The 15,935-nt window shown below is 42.5% G+C and overlaps 1 protein-coding gene across 5 annotated transcripts in view; it reads right to left on the bottom strand.

Moving 5' to 3' along the window:
• Positions 1–15,935, bottom strand: part of ABCC12 (ATP binding cassette subfamily C member 12) — a 77,980-nt gene that overhangs the window by 42,639 nt on the left and 19,406 nt on the right. For all 5 annotated transcript variants that reach the window (XR_003550513.1, XR_003550514.1, XM_006155233.2 and 2 more), the window contains 5 exons: positions 15,022–15,169; positions 11,276–11,424; positions 8,608–8,715; positions 6,311–6,592; positions 2,248–2,319 (listed from right to left, as the gene is read on the bottom strand). Coding sequence is in view for 3 of the 5 variants with exons in the window: in XM_006155233.2 (XP_006155295.1) it covers positions 2,248–2,319; positions 6,311–6,592; positions 8,608–8,715; positions 11,276–11,424; positions 15,022–15,169 (759 nt within the window). In the remaining 2 variants the exon portion in view is untranslated. The remainder of the gene's footprint in view (positions 1–2,247; positions 2,320–6,310; positions 6,593–8,607; positions 8,716–11,275; positions 11,425–15,021; positions 15,170–15,935) is intronic.

Raw genomic sequence — 15,935 nt, forward strand, 5'->3', positions numbered from 1 at the left:
TTGAGGCAGGCTTGTTGAGCATCTGCTCTGCACAAGTGGTGCTATGCAAAGATGCAGGCCTGGTGTGGCCAGAGTTTCTAACTCTTCAAGAGGAATGGAAAATCCAGTTTCATGTGGAACTTTTAGACTTATAGACATTGAGCAATCCAATTGAAAATTTGCATGGGCTCCAGTTTGCAATACTGAGAATGTAAGTACATTTAAGACAACGGGCACCTGATGGGTCATGGTGGATGTCATGTCAGTGGTGGTGTAATGTCCAGAGCTATCAGGAAAGGAAATGTGCAAGGCTGACGCTCAGGGATGGTGCTCATGGAGCAGCAGCAGTGTTTCCGGGTCAGAGAAGGAGGATGGTCAAGGTGATGAAAGGACGTGATATCATTTTGCCTCAGGAATTGTCCAAGGAACATAGAGAAAATGTTAGGCCTGGAGAAGTGACGATGATAGTAACAGGAATAATAATAGCAGCTAAAATGTGTAGGATCCATTGTGGGCACTGTGTTAAGTGTATATAAGAGGCTTAGTACCATGGAATTATTGCCTTGGGAATTATCCTATAACCAACCGTTACATACATTATGTCATTTAATCCTCACCACAACCCTCCTTGAGCTTCATTTTACACAGGAGGAAACTAAGACTTGGAGAGATTAAGCTACTTGCCCAAAGACTGAACAGAGAGCATGTGACTGAGACAGGTGGTAAACCAAGGCAATCTAATGTGCCACCCTGTCTCCCCAGTGACTGCGGTGAGGGACCTGATTCACATCGATTGCATAAGAGGTAGATTCTATTTTCTCTGAGAAGTTCCAGAGGATCAGACTAAAGAAGAGAAGTTAAAAGGTGGCAAATTTTGGGACCAGCAATTAGCGAAATGGCTATGTCACTGGACTCCCATATAGTCAACTGTGGTTTGCGTCCCTGACTCGGTGGCTTAAAACTCATGCTGGGTGCATGTGTGTGCATGCCCAAGATCCTGAGAGGAGAATGGAGGAGAAGGGATTGCGGCATGGCCATCCCCCCTGGGGGGTGATTTCTTGCTTTCTATCTCTGTCTCTCTGTCTTTCTGGTGAGTGCATGCACCCTATAGCAAAAAACTCTCCAAAAAAGAAAAAGGAGGCAAGTTTTACTTCAATTTACATCAAAGCCTTCCAGCGAGAGAACTGGCTGTGAAATGAGTTCCCCATCACTGGAAACACCTGAGCAAAGGTTGGACCATCTCTTACTTAGGATGCTATCAAGAGGACACATTAGGTGGAGAATTGCGCTGGGTCTCCTGAGTTATCTCAGAGATGCATTGAATCCCAGAGCAAGGGTGACCTCAGAAGCTCCCCAACCCAGCCCCTACCTCTAGCTCCAGGAGGAATGGAGTTGCCACTCTTTCTACAGATGAGTCAGCAGAGGCCAAAATAAAGCACTCGTATTGGAGCTTGTAAGACCCATCCCTCTGATCTCATTACTTCAGACTGAAACCCCTCCTACCACTCCTCATTCCCCACCCCCTCCAGCTGCAGATAATCTCAGTTACTTCGAACAGCAGGGTAGGGAGAAAGAGGACTTGACATATATTTTTTTTCCTCAGAAAATGTCTCATTCATTTGGGATGCAACATAGAAACCATGGCAAGATAGAGGCCTGTTGAATACAACAAATAACTTGTCCATTTCCCCTGGGGTTTCACAGCTAGATGTAGCAGAGAAGGGACAAGACTCAGGATTCCCCTATAGCTATCACAGGTTTTTAGGGAAGCTGGAGGCAAATAGGTGCTTTAGTTTATGCATTCAATCAGCCACTTCATCATTAAGGCAGGCGCATTGAGCATCTGCCCTGTGCAGACTCTGAGGCAGGTACTGGGGGTAGGGTGACAAACAAGGAACAGATATATTTATAGTCTCAGTCTCTTCCCCACGAAAAGGCCCACATCACAGAGGAAGATGGATTTATTGATCCATCTCTTTCTTTAACCAAGGTGGAGCTCCAGGCCAGGATGCAGTCACTGTCCGACAAGCATCCTTGGCTGGGGGTGTTGGTAAACCTAGGATTGTGTGAAATCTCAGCCCTTGTCTGGCCAAGGGGCATGGAGCTGCCAAGCACATTAGTCTCCCCAACATGATTGTGAACTATGTGCACAGTGTCCAGTGCAGCTAAGCCCTTCTGTGGGATCCACTGCTCAAAGGCAAACATAGCAGGAAGGGACTTATTTCCCTGTTGTACCACTGTCTTCTTGGCACTCACCACACAGCTTACCTGTCCCAGGAGAGCTGCAATGAGGGAGCTCTTTCCACTTCCAACATTCCCACATATTCCCAAGACCTTCCCCTGCCAGAGAAATAGAGATAGAATGTGTCACTCTCCCAGTTCTTACTGGGTCTTGGGCCAAGGGTGTCATTCTCAAACTATCCTAGTCAGGCCAGGCAAGAACCAAAGGTCACTGCTGACTCTATAGGGTGCAGCCATATCCTCTCATCCCATCCCCAATATACATGGCCTGGAAAGATGCAAGGATATAAGTCCTGATTAAGTGTTTTGTCTTGTGCAGCATAGCAGTGAGCCCAGAGGGTTTCTAGAAATCACATACAAGCGCTGATATGAAACATTCCTGTGCTGGTCTGGGAAACATAGACAGCTCTGGACATGAGAGTTGTCCTGAGCTCAAATTCCAAGAAAGCAAATCGAATGGAAAGTAAAAGTCTACACAATCCTGGGGGTCAAGGATTTCCTTTGAAAGATGGAGAGCTGGGTGCTTTTCAAGTCATTTTTTATTAATTTCTCCACATTAACAACTCAATCTGTAATTACTAAGCAATTACACTATTCCAACAAGTGGAGTTCATGGATAATTTTACAGTGGCAGATTTATTAACTCAACCAACAAATCAGTATTAGAGCCTCCTAGGTACCAGGCACTATTTTGAGCACCAGCAACAACACAATGCAGCAATGACACAACAGACAATAGTCTGGGTTCTGTCCCCATAGAGCTCATGTTTTACTCAGAGGAGATAAACAGGAAGCAAGATAAGTAAATAACATATGGAGTATGTTAGATGCATGCCATGGAGAAAAAAAGAGTAGGAAAAAGACAGGGCAAGGAGTGGGGAATAAGGAGCCCAAAGAAAGCTCTACTGAAAAGGTAGATGACTTAGCTTGAGTTATCCCACATACAGACCCTGAACCAAGGATTTAAGTGAATATAACTTATTCAGGAGGTGAAGGAAATGCTAGTAGAGAAGAAGGAAAGTATTATAGGGAAAAGAAGGTGGGCCATAAAAGGTAAAATATTGGGTCAGATCCCACAGGAGGCAAAGGAAGCTCAGTGCTGCAGAGACACTGGAAAAGTGGCCAAATGGCAGAAGGAGTTGGAGTATAAATACTCAACAGTCATTATATAGGGCCGTTCCCCAGGCTGTTAACATCTGAGCATTTTGGGGATGGTAAGGACAGTCCTTGGGTGCAGATTCAGATCTGGAAGTTGGACGATAATCAGAGAACACCTAAAGGTTCATCCCATGGACCATGGGATGCCATCCACTATAGATGATGATGTTTGTGTAAGACATGAAGGAAGTAAGGGAGAGAGTCATGGAATACCTGGGTGGAGCCACTGTAGGCAGGCACCACAGGTGGGAGCATGCCCGCTGTTGTGTTCAAGCAGAGACTGCAATATTGCAGTTAGAACACTTAAGAACATTTTTATCTAGACCTACTCCCTGCAATCCCTTAGAGCAAAGATACCCAACATGGGCCAAATATATGGCTCCTTTCTTACCCCAAGATAGACCAGAAAGGCCTATCACCTGCCTGCCATTCTGCAAATAAGGGTTGCCCTCTGTCATCAATAATTTCTTTTACAAGTCTTTCCTGAACACCAGGTTCCATGCTAGGTACAGGGGATAAAATAGTGGTCAATGTAGATGCAGTCCCTGCCCTTATGGAGCCCGTATTGTCATTGAAGCTGCACATAAATGAAGCTGATCCTTTTTTAATTCCACTAAAAGGACTTCAAGGAACTAGGGAATCATGGAGACTTTGTGACAAAGAGACCATCAGTATGGATATAACCTTACTAGGTACTTGGCTTTTCCTTGGGTCCTGTCTACTTCTAGATGCCAGGCCAGAGCCTTGACTAGTCATCCTTGTTGTTGGCAAAAAATTCATAAAGTTTACATCCTGAGAGCTTCTGATTATTCATTTGTTCACTCAGCAAACATTATTGGAAGCCACTGAGCCAGGTACTAGGCTTAGTACTAAGAACATAGCTATGAGCAATACACCCTGACCTCAGGAAAGATACCATTCATGGAATCATGGAGCTCTGTAAAACTTGCATACCTAAATGTCTTAGGACATTTAAGAGCGGCACTTAAGCTGGCCATAACTGTTATAGGAAAAAGACAACAACAATAGCTAACATCAGTTCAGAATCACTATGAGCTTAGCATTTTTATCTGGCATCTCTTTCAGTTCTCAAAATCTCTATATGAAATGGGTACTATTAAAAAACTTAAGGAACAGGTAAAAAAACAGAGACTCTAGAAGCTCGGGCAGTATACCCAAGGTCAAGCAGTTAGTGAGTGGCTGGGACTAAAACCGAAGTCCACCAGACTCTAGAGGTAGACACCCAATCCACACAATACTGCATTGCCCCCACTAAATCTTTTACTTTATTTTACAAAATGTTGACCATGTCCTCAATGTACACATCCAATGCACTGAAAAGAACATTAGGATTAAAGCAATTGGAGGGTTTTAGACTAGAGAGCTATTCACTGAGACCTCTCTGATAAACCCAGGAAAACAGGGTTGGAACAGTCAGGTACTGCTCTACACAGGCACTGGGAAAGGGATGAGAAGGCAGAGTGGGTGGCACTCAGCAGGATTTAACTACGACCCGAGTCAATTGCACTCAGTGGACTGACTTCATTTCCAAAGACTATGTGGCAAATAGCCTTGTTAGCTACAAGAGGTGCCATTCTCATGCTGGCTATCAAGCTTCACATTGCATAATAAATAAGAAGCTCTTCTTCAGCAAAAGAGTGAGTCAACAAGACGGGAGATTAAAATACTAGGCACAAGATTAATGCTGAGAAAAATCAACACTGCCACCCTGACCATGCTGCTGCCAAGTTCCTAGTCCAAGAGGATGATGCATGCAAGAGATGCAGTTGAAGGTCAAACATTTCCTAAATCCATAGCTTTATCTAAAAACTCTATCCCCCTACCTTAAGGGAAGGAAACATCCAACAGACACTGGTTGGCTTGGCTGACTTTGCCCTTGCAACCTCTTGTTGGGTTGCCATTGATATCATTTTGCTTTCACAAGAGAGCTTTTCATGTCTAGGAGCACAGAGGCTGGAGCTGGTTACCCTGGATATGAAGACCTCTTCTGCTATGTACTGGCTATGGGACCTTAGGCAAGATATCTAACCTCTAGCACTTTTAAGTTTCTCAATAAAAAGTGGGAGTACTTATAGTATCTACTTCATAAGGTTATTGGCGTGGTTGAATGAGTTAATTATGTACCTGGTAAATAGTAACTGCTTTTAATTGTCAGTTATTATTGTCTAATACTCTAATGTGAATTTAAGGACAAATCTTAAGAGACATATGAAAGCTAGTCCGTTTGAGCCTGGTCACTGAAAGTGGGTTGTCCATTCAGAGTTGCAACCAGCTCCAAAGGAGCCATTGAATATCAGTACTACTATAACCACCATCTTTCCTAAGGTTGGAGACAATGCTTCCAAAGCTATGACATGACAAAGAGGGAACTAGGGCATGTAGGTAGTTTTAAAGTTTGGGGGAAAAAAATAGAAACCCTAGTTAGAGGTATCCCACTACCACCTCCATCACAAACTGAATTATATTCTGTCTTGAGAGGCTGTGGTGAGCACTGCATACAGAAGCCATCTTGAGCTATCTGCCATCTTGGAAACCATTAGGCTTCACTTCCTCACTGAGAAAACCGTTTCTCAGAAATCATGTGACCAACCGTTCTCCCCGGAAGTGGTTGGGGAGAACGGGAGAGATCCACCCACATCAATGATTGGTTCATGCTATTCTATCTCATTTGCATTTCGGGCAACCAATTATATATATAACTGTATATAACTCACCATTTCTCCTCAATAAACGGAAGTAGACGGAAGAAGACTTGATCAGCACCTCGTATTGTGTGTGCGTGTGTTTGTCCCATCTCTCACTCCCTCCCCCAAGGAACCTGTTCAACTGTCCCACGGGCCGGGGCAAGAGGCCATAGCTATGCAACTCAAGGAAGATGGATAAAGTATACACCTTTGGAATATAAACCCACCTTTGTCAGTACAAAGCTTATATTATGCAGAACCGACGTGGGAATGCCACTTGGCTCCTCTGGGCCAACAAATCCCTGGGCTGATGGACTCCACTTGCTGTAGGTTTCTACTGGCATCCGTTTCTTGAAAAAATACCTTTTCTGGTTCTGCATTTTCCTTAGGTCATTTTTCTTACTGGCTTCTTCCTCCCATGTCAAGGTGGCTTTTGCTAAAAACAAGACAGTATCTGGGTCTTCTGGATGGGTGATGTAGGATGGAGGCCTTTTATATATGAGAATTTTCTAAGATTAAAGAGACAAAAGTAAGTGGGTAGATGCCATCTATTTCCATGAATCATCCCAGTAAATCTTCTAATGACCCAAAATCTCAATCTTGGCAATTCTACCTAGGACATTAAGAAAGCATTTCTGAAGTTATTCCCACAGGAGAAGCTGCAGCAGAAATAGTCTACGAGCTCATACTATCTGGGACAGATGCCTCTTTGATCACAAGACATATGTGGGTCACCCACATTGAGGAATTCTGACCCAAAGCTATATTTTCCTTTACCTACATTTTACCAGATAGTCAGCCTTTGCCAGTCTTTGGTTGATGGACTTCACTGGTTCACACTAATGCTTATGAAACCAAGGTAATGTTCTTAGTCTCTGCTATGTACTCTTCCTAGGCCCCTAATCAGCTCAACTCAACAAAACATTTGGCAAGTGTCCACCATGTGCCAGTTTCAGGGGTAAACAGCAGAAATGCAAATATAAATAAGGGACAGTTCTGTCCTTGAAGAGATAATAATCTGGGGGAGATGAGAACATGCACAAGTGAAATGTGACCAGAACAAAACACTGTAATTCCCAGAGAAGGGGCACTTAGTTTCCCAACCTGGAAGTCCATCTAGTTAGTACCTGAGCTGATTCTGTACTGGCAAAAATGAGAAAGTGGAAAGGACGAGATCATTCTAGCGGAGGGGACAGCATGGGCAAATGCAAGAAGTATGCAAAAGCATGGTTTGTTGAAGTGTGTGGCATGAAACAAGCAATTCAAGATTGCTGAGACACAGAGCTCCATATAGGAAGGTGGTAGGAAATGAGGAGTCAAAATTGAGGACCCACAGATGGATGGTTCAAGTTCAGTCCAGGAGGGGGCAAGGATTCAAGGATTGTAAGCAGTTGAGTGTCAGTGGTCAGATTAATGTTTTAAAGACTCTCTAGGAGATGAGTGCAATATAGATTTGAGGACAACGTTGTAAAAGGAGAATCAGTCCATAAAACACTGTGGTAGTTCAGATGAAAGATGATGGAGTCCCTGAACAAAGACAATGTCAATATGGATAAAGCAAAGGTTGAATATTCAAGAAATATTATCCTTTCTCTAATCTAAGAGCTTTATTTCTGATAGTATAACACATGCAATTAATGTGATGGTGTTGGTTCTTCAAAAAGTGATAGCACTGCATCTTGAAATCCAGTCTTACAATGGTACCTCTTAAAATTGAGGAAATACAGTAATGGGGAAGTGACTCAACATGACTCTTGATGGTTGGATATGGGTGGTAAGTGAAAACATGTTTGCAGGGACCAAGGATGCTTAATATGACTTCCAGATTTCTGCCTTGAGTGAAGAAGATCATTCAACCAATTCATAGATGTCTCAATGTGCTGTTTTCTTGAATAGAATGCCCCTAGTTTTCTTTCCATGCCTTATTTTTGAAACCACTGTATTTGTTCTTCTTGCATGTCACTTATATCCTTACTATGTACAGAAATTATTAGGGCACCTGGAGGCTCTTGAAAGTAAAGACTCTGAAGTAAAGACTCTTATATTTACACTTCTCAGGTGTCTTGTGTATAAGAGGCATACAGTAAAGTTTTTATGAATGCATAAATGAATGTACAGGTGACAAAGTGAGTGAATAAATATGGCTCCTCATTATCTATCACTTCTATCACCATACTCATCACAGGACAAACTAGGTAAAGGGGGAAGGTTCAGTGCAAACCCACTCCTACTCCTGGAACAATATAAGATTATGACTTGGATAAAATGTAGAGTCAAGAACATCATCTCCATAAGCAGAGACTCTGTCTTATTTTTCCTACAAGAGCAGACCACCTACCAAACTCTGCCTGCTCTCTCCTCCATATACATTTATCTATCTAACTCTGAGCGGGTGCCAGTCTCCTAATGTCAACCTGAAAAGTGACTCAGTTCTTCATTGGGTTGGTACAATATCCCCATAGCTAACCATTTCCCCACCCAGAAACAAAATCTTTCTTCCCTACTCACCCAGTGTTAGTTATACCTTCATTCTCTTTAGAGAGACATTGGCTTCGGCCACTGCTTTGACTGAGAAAGGCAAGATTGCAATTGAAAACTTCATTACATTAAACATGGCAATCACACTGAATGCCTGAAGAACAAAAGAAAGGGATGAGCATTTAGGATTGGAGGTTGCTTTAGCTCTGAACCATTTTACTCACAGTTTAGACTTACTGAGATGAGAAATAGTGGCACAGCTGGGATGTACAGAGAAATTTTTTTTTCATTTTATGGCTCAGAAACCATGGGTTGGAAAATTAGGGACAGCAGCATCTTTATCTGTTTTGCTTTTTGACTTTCACTGAGATGGTGGGAAATTTATCCCTTTGTCTCTGTTGATCCAGAAGGGAAAAGTTTGAGGCAGGTGTCTAACTGAATACATTTGGAAATCTCTGTCCACCCTGTATTCTTATTTGAACCAAGACTATTTGCTCACAACCCTATACATATTTTCCCAAATCATCTCCTTCTCTCAGTTCTTCAGGGTAATCTGATCCTTTGAAGCCACAGTATCCTTCCACACACCACAACCCTGAGGATGAAGGCAGAAGCTCCCTGGAAGGACCTGCTTGCCCTTGTTGGCTATTGGAGTGTGACCACCAACTCTCCTGTTCACAGAACCTGGCCTCTATGCCCTGCCTCCCCAATACTAAGGACATACTAGAGAGCCTAAGTTCAACTATGATTTCTCCTCCCTCCACCAAAAAAAAAAAGAAATGCCTCCCTTTGTTTCTTCACAGGGGCCTTCCTCACTGGGCCCTGACTAGTGGAAATTCAGTACTATATAACCTCAGTGAAGACAGGCTTTTCTCACTTCCGTTAGTGCCTAGTGGTGCAGGATCTCATTCCTCAGATTACATCTTCTCATCTGTCCAACGTGTAATTAGCAGCCTCTTCCTAGCTACCCATTTAATAAGTTAATAGCACAGGCTTCTTTCAATGAATCTTGAGTGATCCTGCCTGCTGTAGAATGGGTCCTGCAGACAGGGTCCCAGGCTTCAACTAATCCTACCTTCTTCATTAAGATGATGATGAAAGATGCTCCTATCACATTTGGTCCTAAATACACCCCCAGTGGAGAATCCACTTTCCAGGTCTCAAAGCACCCACCTTGGCCTTGGTTAATGGAGCACCAGGGCTAGCTGATATGACCAAGACCTTGAGGCTGACCCTCCTACTGATGTGACCCTTCCAGAGGAAGTGACTCTGAAATTCTGACTCCAAAGAAATAAGAGCTTTACATTCAGTGAATTTAGGTTTGCTCTAGATTTCTTCTAAACCATTAAGTTAGAAAATATTAAAGGCATGCACTCAATCTCATTTCAGAATGATTTGCTTGATTTGTTGCTGGAGAAAACGTGGGGGGGGGTGGTGGAGGGTTGGTGTCATATTACAGAAAGCAGTCCCAATAAGTAGGCATAGTTTTGTTCAGGTTTCTGTACAACATTGCAATTGGTGCTGGCTCTGAGTTCATGGCAGGGTTCAAGGCCCTAGAGAATGTGAGAGTAAACTATGCATGAACTAATACCTGCTGAAGAGCCTGAGAAAACAAAAGCACCTCACCAAGAAATGGGGAGAAGTAATGAGATTAATGGCCTCATGAAGGATAGTCCAGCAAAAGCATACTGGCTCTGCAAATATCACACCCTTCTCTCCTCTTGGGATTCTTGATTTTGAGTACAATACTTCCTCTATGATCTTACCTGTATTTCTCTCTCCCTCTCTCTCTTTCACTGTCTTGTGTTTATTGACTTTCTTCTAACTACTTGCCCTGCAGACACTTCATTTAATATCTTAGCTGTTTTTTGTTTTTTTGTTTTTTGTTTTTGTTTTTGTTTTTCTCTCTATTTAAGCCAGGACCATTCTGAGCTCGATGTTTCTTTACCTTGGACTACTTAGATCCCCTTAACCTCTCACATTCAGCCCAATTCTCCTTCTGAGGCTTTCAACTTTCATTTGCCTGGTCTGGATGAGAATCAGGTTCATAAGAACAACAAACATTTGTACAGCACTTAAGAGCTGGGGATGGTTCCAAGTGCTTTACATAAAATAACTCAATTGGTCTTCACAACTGCACTGAAAGGAACGATTGGTTTGTTGGAAAAGTCATGACATATTTTTCTATGCGAAAATGTGTCATGACTTTTCTGACAACCTAATATCATCTCATTTACAAATAACACATCCAAAGCAAGAGTAGTTTAATGATTTGTCATAAGTCACAGCTAGTAAGTCAGAATTTACATAAGGCAGATCTGGTTCCTAAACTCAGACTCTAACTCCAGTACTACTGCCTTTCCTAATACCTACAACTCTTCCCATCAAGAGAATGTTTTCAAATTCTCCTTCTTATAGTATATATAAATAAAATAGTCAAATGCTCATTTGAGTTTTTGCCCCAAATACAATATTGTGTTTCAGTGGTAACTAGTACTACCCCTGCCTTGCCATAGACCAGGTGAAAATCACTGCTGGGCACCTTGTCAGCCCAAGCACTTGCTTCCAAAAATCAGGGTTGGATGCTGACATATTACAGCTTACTATCGTTGGGTGGTATGATGCCTGGGTAGAGGAGAGGAGGAAAGGGCTTCCCACCTGGGACTTCCCGGGGTAGAGGAGCAAAAGAGACCAAATCTAGAGATGGTTCATACCACAGGGGCAGTGAGCTTGCGTCTCAGGAGGATGTGACAGGTGAATGTCAGTACGATAGCAATGGTGGACACAATGGGGGCCAGGGCTGAGTTTCCACTTTGGATAAATCCAGCTTTTTCCAGTAATTTCCTCTCCCTCCTTCGTACATCTGTGAAATAGAAAACAGTCCACGGTGGTCTTATTTTGCATGTCAAGCACCAGCATTGAGAAATGATCACCCCTGCCTGATTTCTTCCTGTCATGAAGTTTAAATGAGAAGTACAGAAAGCCACGAGCATAAATCCAGCATGTACCAGGAGCTCAGAATAGGACAGCTGCCATTACTGTATGGTTTCCAAGACCTCTCCCACTCTTAGTGATGGTGATCTCTGGCATAAGCTCAGATGCCTACAGAGGCCAGGAAAGTACTCTGAATGAAGAGAGTGGGGGAAGTGTAAGGTCAGAGGGGTAGTGGGATGTAGAAGGATGGAGAACAGCACCTCAACCAAAAGGGCAGCCACTTCTCAGTGCAAGGGAGCCCAAGCTTACCAGACTTTCAACCTTTCAAAAGTCTGAAATCTAGATTTTTGTGAGACATCTTCCTGCTTCAAAATGTTGGGAACTAATGGGGAAAGTGTTTAAATACTGTAAGGGACAAATAAAAGGCATATGCTGGCCTGAAGACTGCCAGATGAGGGTCTCGGTCCAATGTCCTAAGAACAGCCAAAGGACTCAAGAGCATTATTCCTCTTTCCTAAATCCAAAAGATGTCAACTCTGCACTGCTTACAAATTAAAGTCTAGTCTCCTTCCCTGGTGTTTATAGTCTTCAACCCCAATTCCATCCTTGTCTGCAGAAACCCTTTCATATCAGCAACAGGACAGCCATCGCTGTTTTTACTGGGAGTTCACTCTGTGCTCATGCTCTACTGAGCACATCACAGGCACTATCTCATTAGACTGTCTCACTACTGTGTGAGAGGGAGTGGCTATTATTAGTATATCCTTTTTGATATCACAATTACTGTTTTACACATAATTGTTGTACAATTTCATAGAGTACGGAATGACTTTTCTTTCTTTCTCTCTCTTTCCTTCTTTCCTTTTCTTTTTTAAATCTTGCCAAAGAGTGTGAATACTTGCCAGAGAAAAACAGAAAAAGAAAGAGAAAGCACAGCACATTAAGGATGGCCAAATCAAACACCTGGCATGTTTCTCAAGCCACCAGATCTGGAACTTGAACCATACATCAGTTATGTGAGATCTAGCTCACAAAGTCATAGGCCATGGACTGACCCTAGCATAGTTTTTCAAAATATGTGTGTGTAATAATCAAATCAAGACAATAAATATATCAACCATCTCAAACATTTGTCATTACCATGTTGTTCACTCTTCTGATTTGATACATACATTGAATTGTCTCCAACTATCTGTACTTTCTTGATATTCTAGAGTTCACTCACCTGATCTACCAGCATTCTTATATTTGTTAACTGAGACCCCCATGTCCCCCATTCCTCTTCCTTTTCCAGCCTCTGTATATTATACTTTAATCTACCAGCACTCTTATATTTGTTAACCGAGACCCCCATGTCCCCCATTCCCCTTCCTTTTCCAGCCTCTGTATATTATACTTTCCTGAAGGAGAGAAGACTGTCTTAGCTGGTTAAATAACTTGTCTTTTAAGTGAGTGAGACAGAAAAGGAGCCCAGTTCTACTGTAATCCTGTTGTAATTCACAAGTCCTGCACCAAAAACACTCAGCCACCTCTTTATTCCAACAACTTTACATTAGTATCTCCACCTCCAGGCCTTTTCTCCTAACTAGGGAGTTTTCACAACTATGTGTTCAAATCCTTTCCATCCTTAAAGTCTAGCCGAGATTCACCTTTCCTGTTCTCTCCAACCCAGTGTGCTCCCCCGTGGAGATTTTGTGTCTGTTTTAGCTCTTTTTACATTTTATCCTGTAGAATTCATGTGTTCACTGACTCACATTTTAATCTGATGTCTACTATATGCCAGGCACTATATTTAGTATTAGAGACTATAGGTATATACAGGGATTCAGTCCTCTTCCAGCTAGGGAGACAATCAATGAAGAAATAAACAGACAATTAAATAAGATAATATAAATTGTGTTGGGTGCTACAAATGAAGTTAATAGGGTGAAGTGATTGAGAGGCACTGGTAGTAGTTAATGGTGGTTGGGACTATGGTCCAGAAGGCCTCTTTGAGTCAATGACATTGAGAGGAACTCAAAAGTTAAAACAAATTCCATCATGAACACCTAGAAAAAGAGCATTTCAGGCAGAGAAAACAGCATGTGCAAAGATCCTAAGGCATGAATGAGTGTGATATATTGTTCTAGAAATGGAAGGTTCCCATGACTGGAACACAATTATCAAAGATTAGGATAAAACGTGATGAGGTCAGAGAGGTCACCAGGGATTATATCATGTTGGACCTAATAGACCACAAGGAGGGATTTGTATTTTACTCAGAAGACCTACATTTGATTAATTTAAGTGATATAAGAACCCACTAAAGATTTTCTAGCAAGTGAGGGGCAGGATTGAATAGACATTTTTGAAAGGTCACTCTGGCTGCAGGTTGCATAATGGATTGCAGAGGTGAGGAGGGATGGGGCAGTGTCTAGCTGTTCTTACCATAGCCCAGTAAGAAAAGGATTTAGACTGGGAAGGTAATAGAACAAAGAGAAGCAGATGGATTCCAGATATATTCTGGAGGTAGAGCCAACAAATTATGGCTATTTTTGAGCTTAGTTATCTCATCCTTCCTTAATCTTAAAAGCAAAGACCCATGCCTGAACATTTGTGTGACTCCTGTGGCCTTGCACATAGTAGGAACTTAATGTACATATTAACTGAATTAAATCACTTGAGCAAAATTGAGTTGGGTAAAATTGAATTAAGTCAAGTAGAATCAAGTTTAATCAAATCTAAATTGTAGTGAAGTGAATTCAGTGTTGAGAAATTGTTTCTGGGTCCTCAAAGAGGGTCCCACAGGGCTTCCAGTACTCAACCTGGAGTATTTTCTTTGGCAAGCTCAGAAGCAGGTTTTCTAAAGCCACTCCCTAAAGTGCAGACACACAGCTTCAGCCCCAATTACATGCTGGTGCAAAAGTGTAATTGTAGACCCAGAGAGTCAATTGTAACAGTGGTTCAGATCATTAACCGGCCAACCACCTGAGTCTATGTCAGTAATTATGTAAATGTCCCTGCAATTATATTTGTGTTTATATTTTATTGAAATCATTTTACATCATCAAAAGAAAAAAAATACCAACAAGTACACATGCATCCTCATATCTGCCCAAGAAACATTGAGTCAATGGCCCACCAAACACAGTAAGGGGCTGCAGGCCAGGAGGAGATATACGTGTAAGAATGAAGGGGTGTGTGTGTGTGTGTGTGTGTGTGTGTGTGTGTTTATGGATATCTTTTAAGTCAAGAAAACAGCTTGAGATAGCTCTTTTTATGCTCACAGTGTTTCAGTGGATTATTTTTGTAAGAGGTAGCTAGCTGGTCAGTTACCATATGTTTCTCACCCCAGGGTACTCCAGAACAGATGTCTGGCCCTATTATAAAATCTCCCCAGTTCTGTGAAAATCCTTTGACTTGTAGAGCAGCTCAGGGGGTTCCCTCAATTGTCTTCTGGAACTCCTGGCCCTGGGAACCCTAAAAACTCCTTAGGAGAGAGGATGTTCTATGGACTAAGTGTTCTCACAGCCACTGCTCAATCTACCTCGAATGGTGTTCATAAAAGATTTCTCCCAGGCGTACATTTTAATCAGCTTGATGCAGGTCAGAAACTCATTCATTGTCTGAACTCGCTTGTCTGTCATCGAAATCGCTGATCTTCGGAAAGCTGAATTGAGCTTAGCCATAAACATCTGAAATCAAGGTACAACACTGTGGTCGGTGAGAACTGCTGAGTTGCAGCTGGCTTAAAAATTCAGCAATAGGAATATAAATGCCAAGAAAAGTTCTAATGGAAGTTGACTTGAGAGTCTCAGCCGATTCTTTCCCTCCAGTGTGGCAGCTGATGAGGTCTGGGGGACACCGCGGGGAACCAGGAGGGTGAAATAATGAATTGCCAGGACGCGAGGGGAATGCTGTGGACTTTGACAAACTGAAGAGGCCTGTCTTCCTCTGAGCATTCAAATGCAAAATTTTTCATTTTACTTATTTTTTTAACTACATTGTGCCAGCCAAAGAAAGCACACCTGTGAGCACATAATGGGGCCCAGGCTTCAGATCCATTCTTGGAAAATGAGGCCTTCTGCTCTGTGCTGAGTGTGTCCCCACAAAATTCCTATGTTGACATTTTTGGTGGAATTGTGAAGGTATTAAGGGACTTAGTTTGATTATAGTACTGAAAGGTGGGGTCTTCAGGATGCATTAGGCATCAGGGTGGGGTTCCATGATTGAGTCCTGGTGGGTTTATGAGGAGATGGTATGGGACAGAGCAACACATGCTCTGCTCTGTCCAAGCTCCTACCCTCCAACAGTTTATCCAGAAGCAAGGAGACCACATGCAACCCCTAGAATGGAGACCTCCAACCTGGCTAAATGAACCTCTGTTTTAATAAATGACCCAGAGTCAAGTAATTCTGCCATTAGCAACAGGATGGCAAAGGACACCTATCCAATTCATGG

Source organism: Tupaia chinensis, unplaced genomic scaffold (assembly GCF_000334495.1).
Source record: "Tupaia chinensis unplaced genomic scaffold, TupChi_1.0 Scaffold000439_1, whole genome shotgun sequence".
NCBI lineage: Eukaryota > Metazoa > Chordata > Mammalia > Scandentia > Tupaiidae > Tupaia > Tupaia belangeri.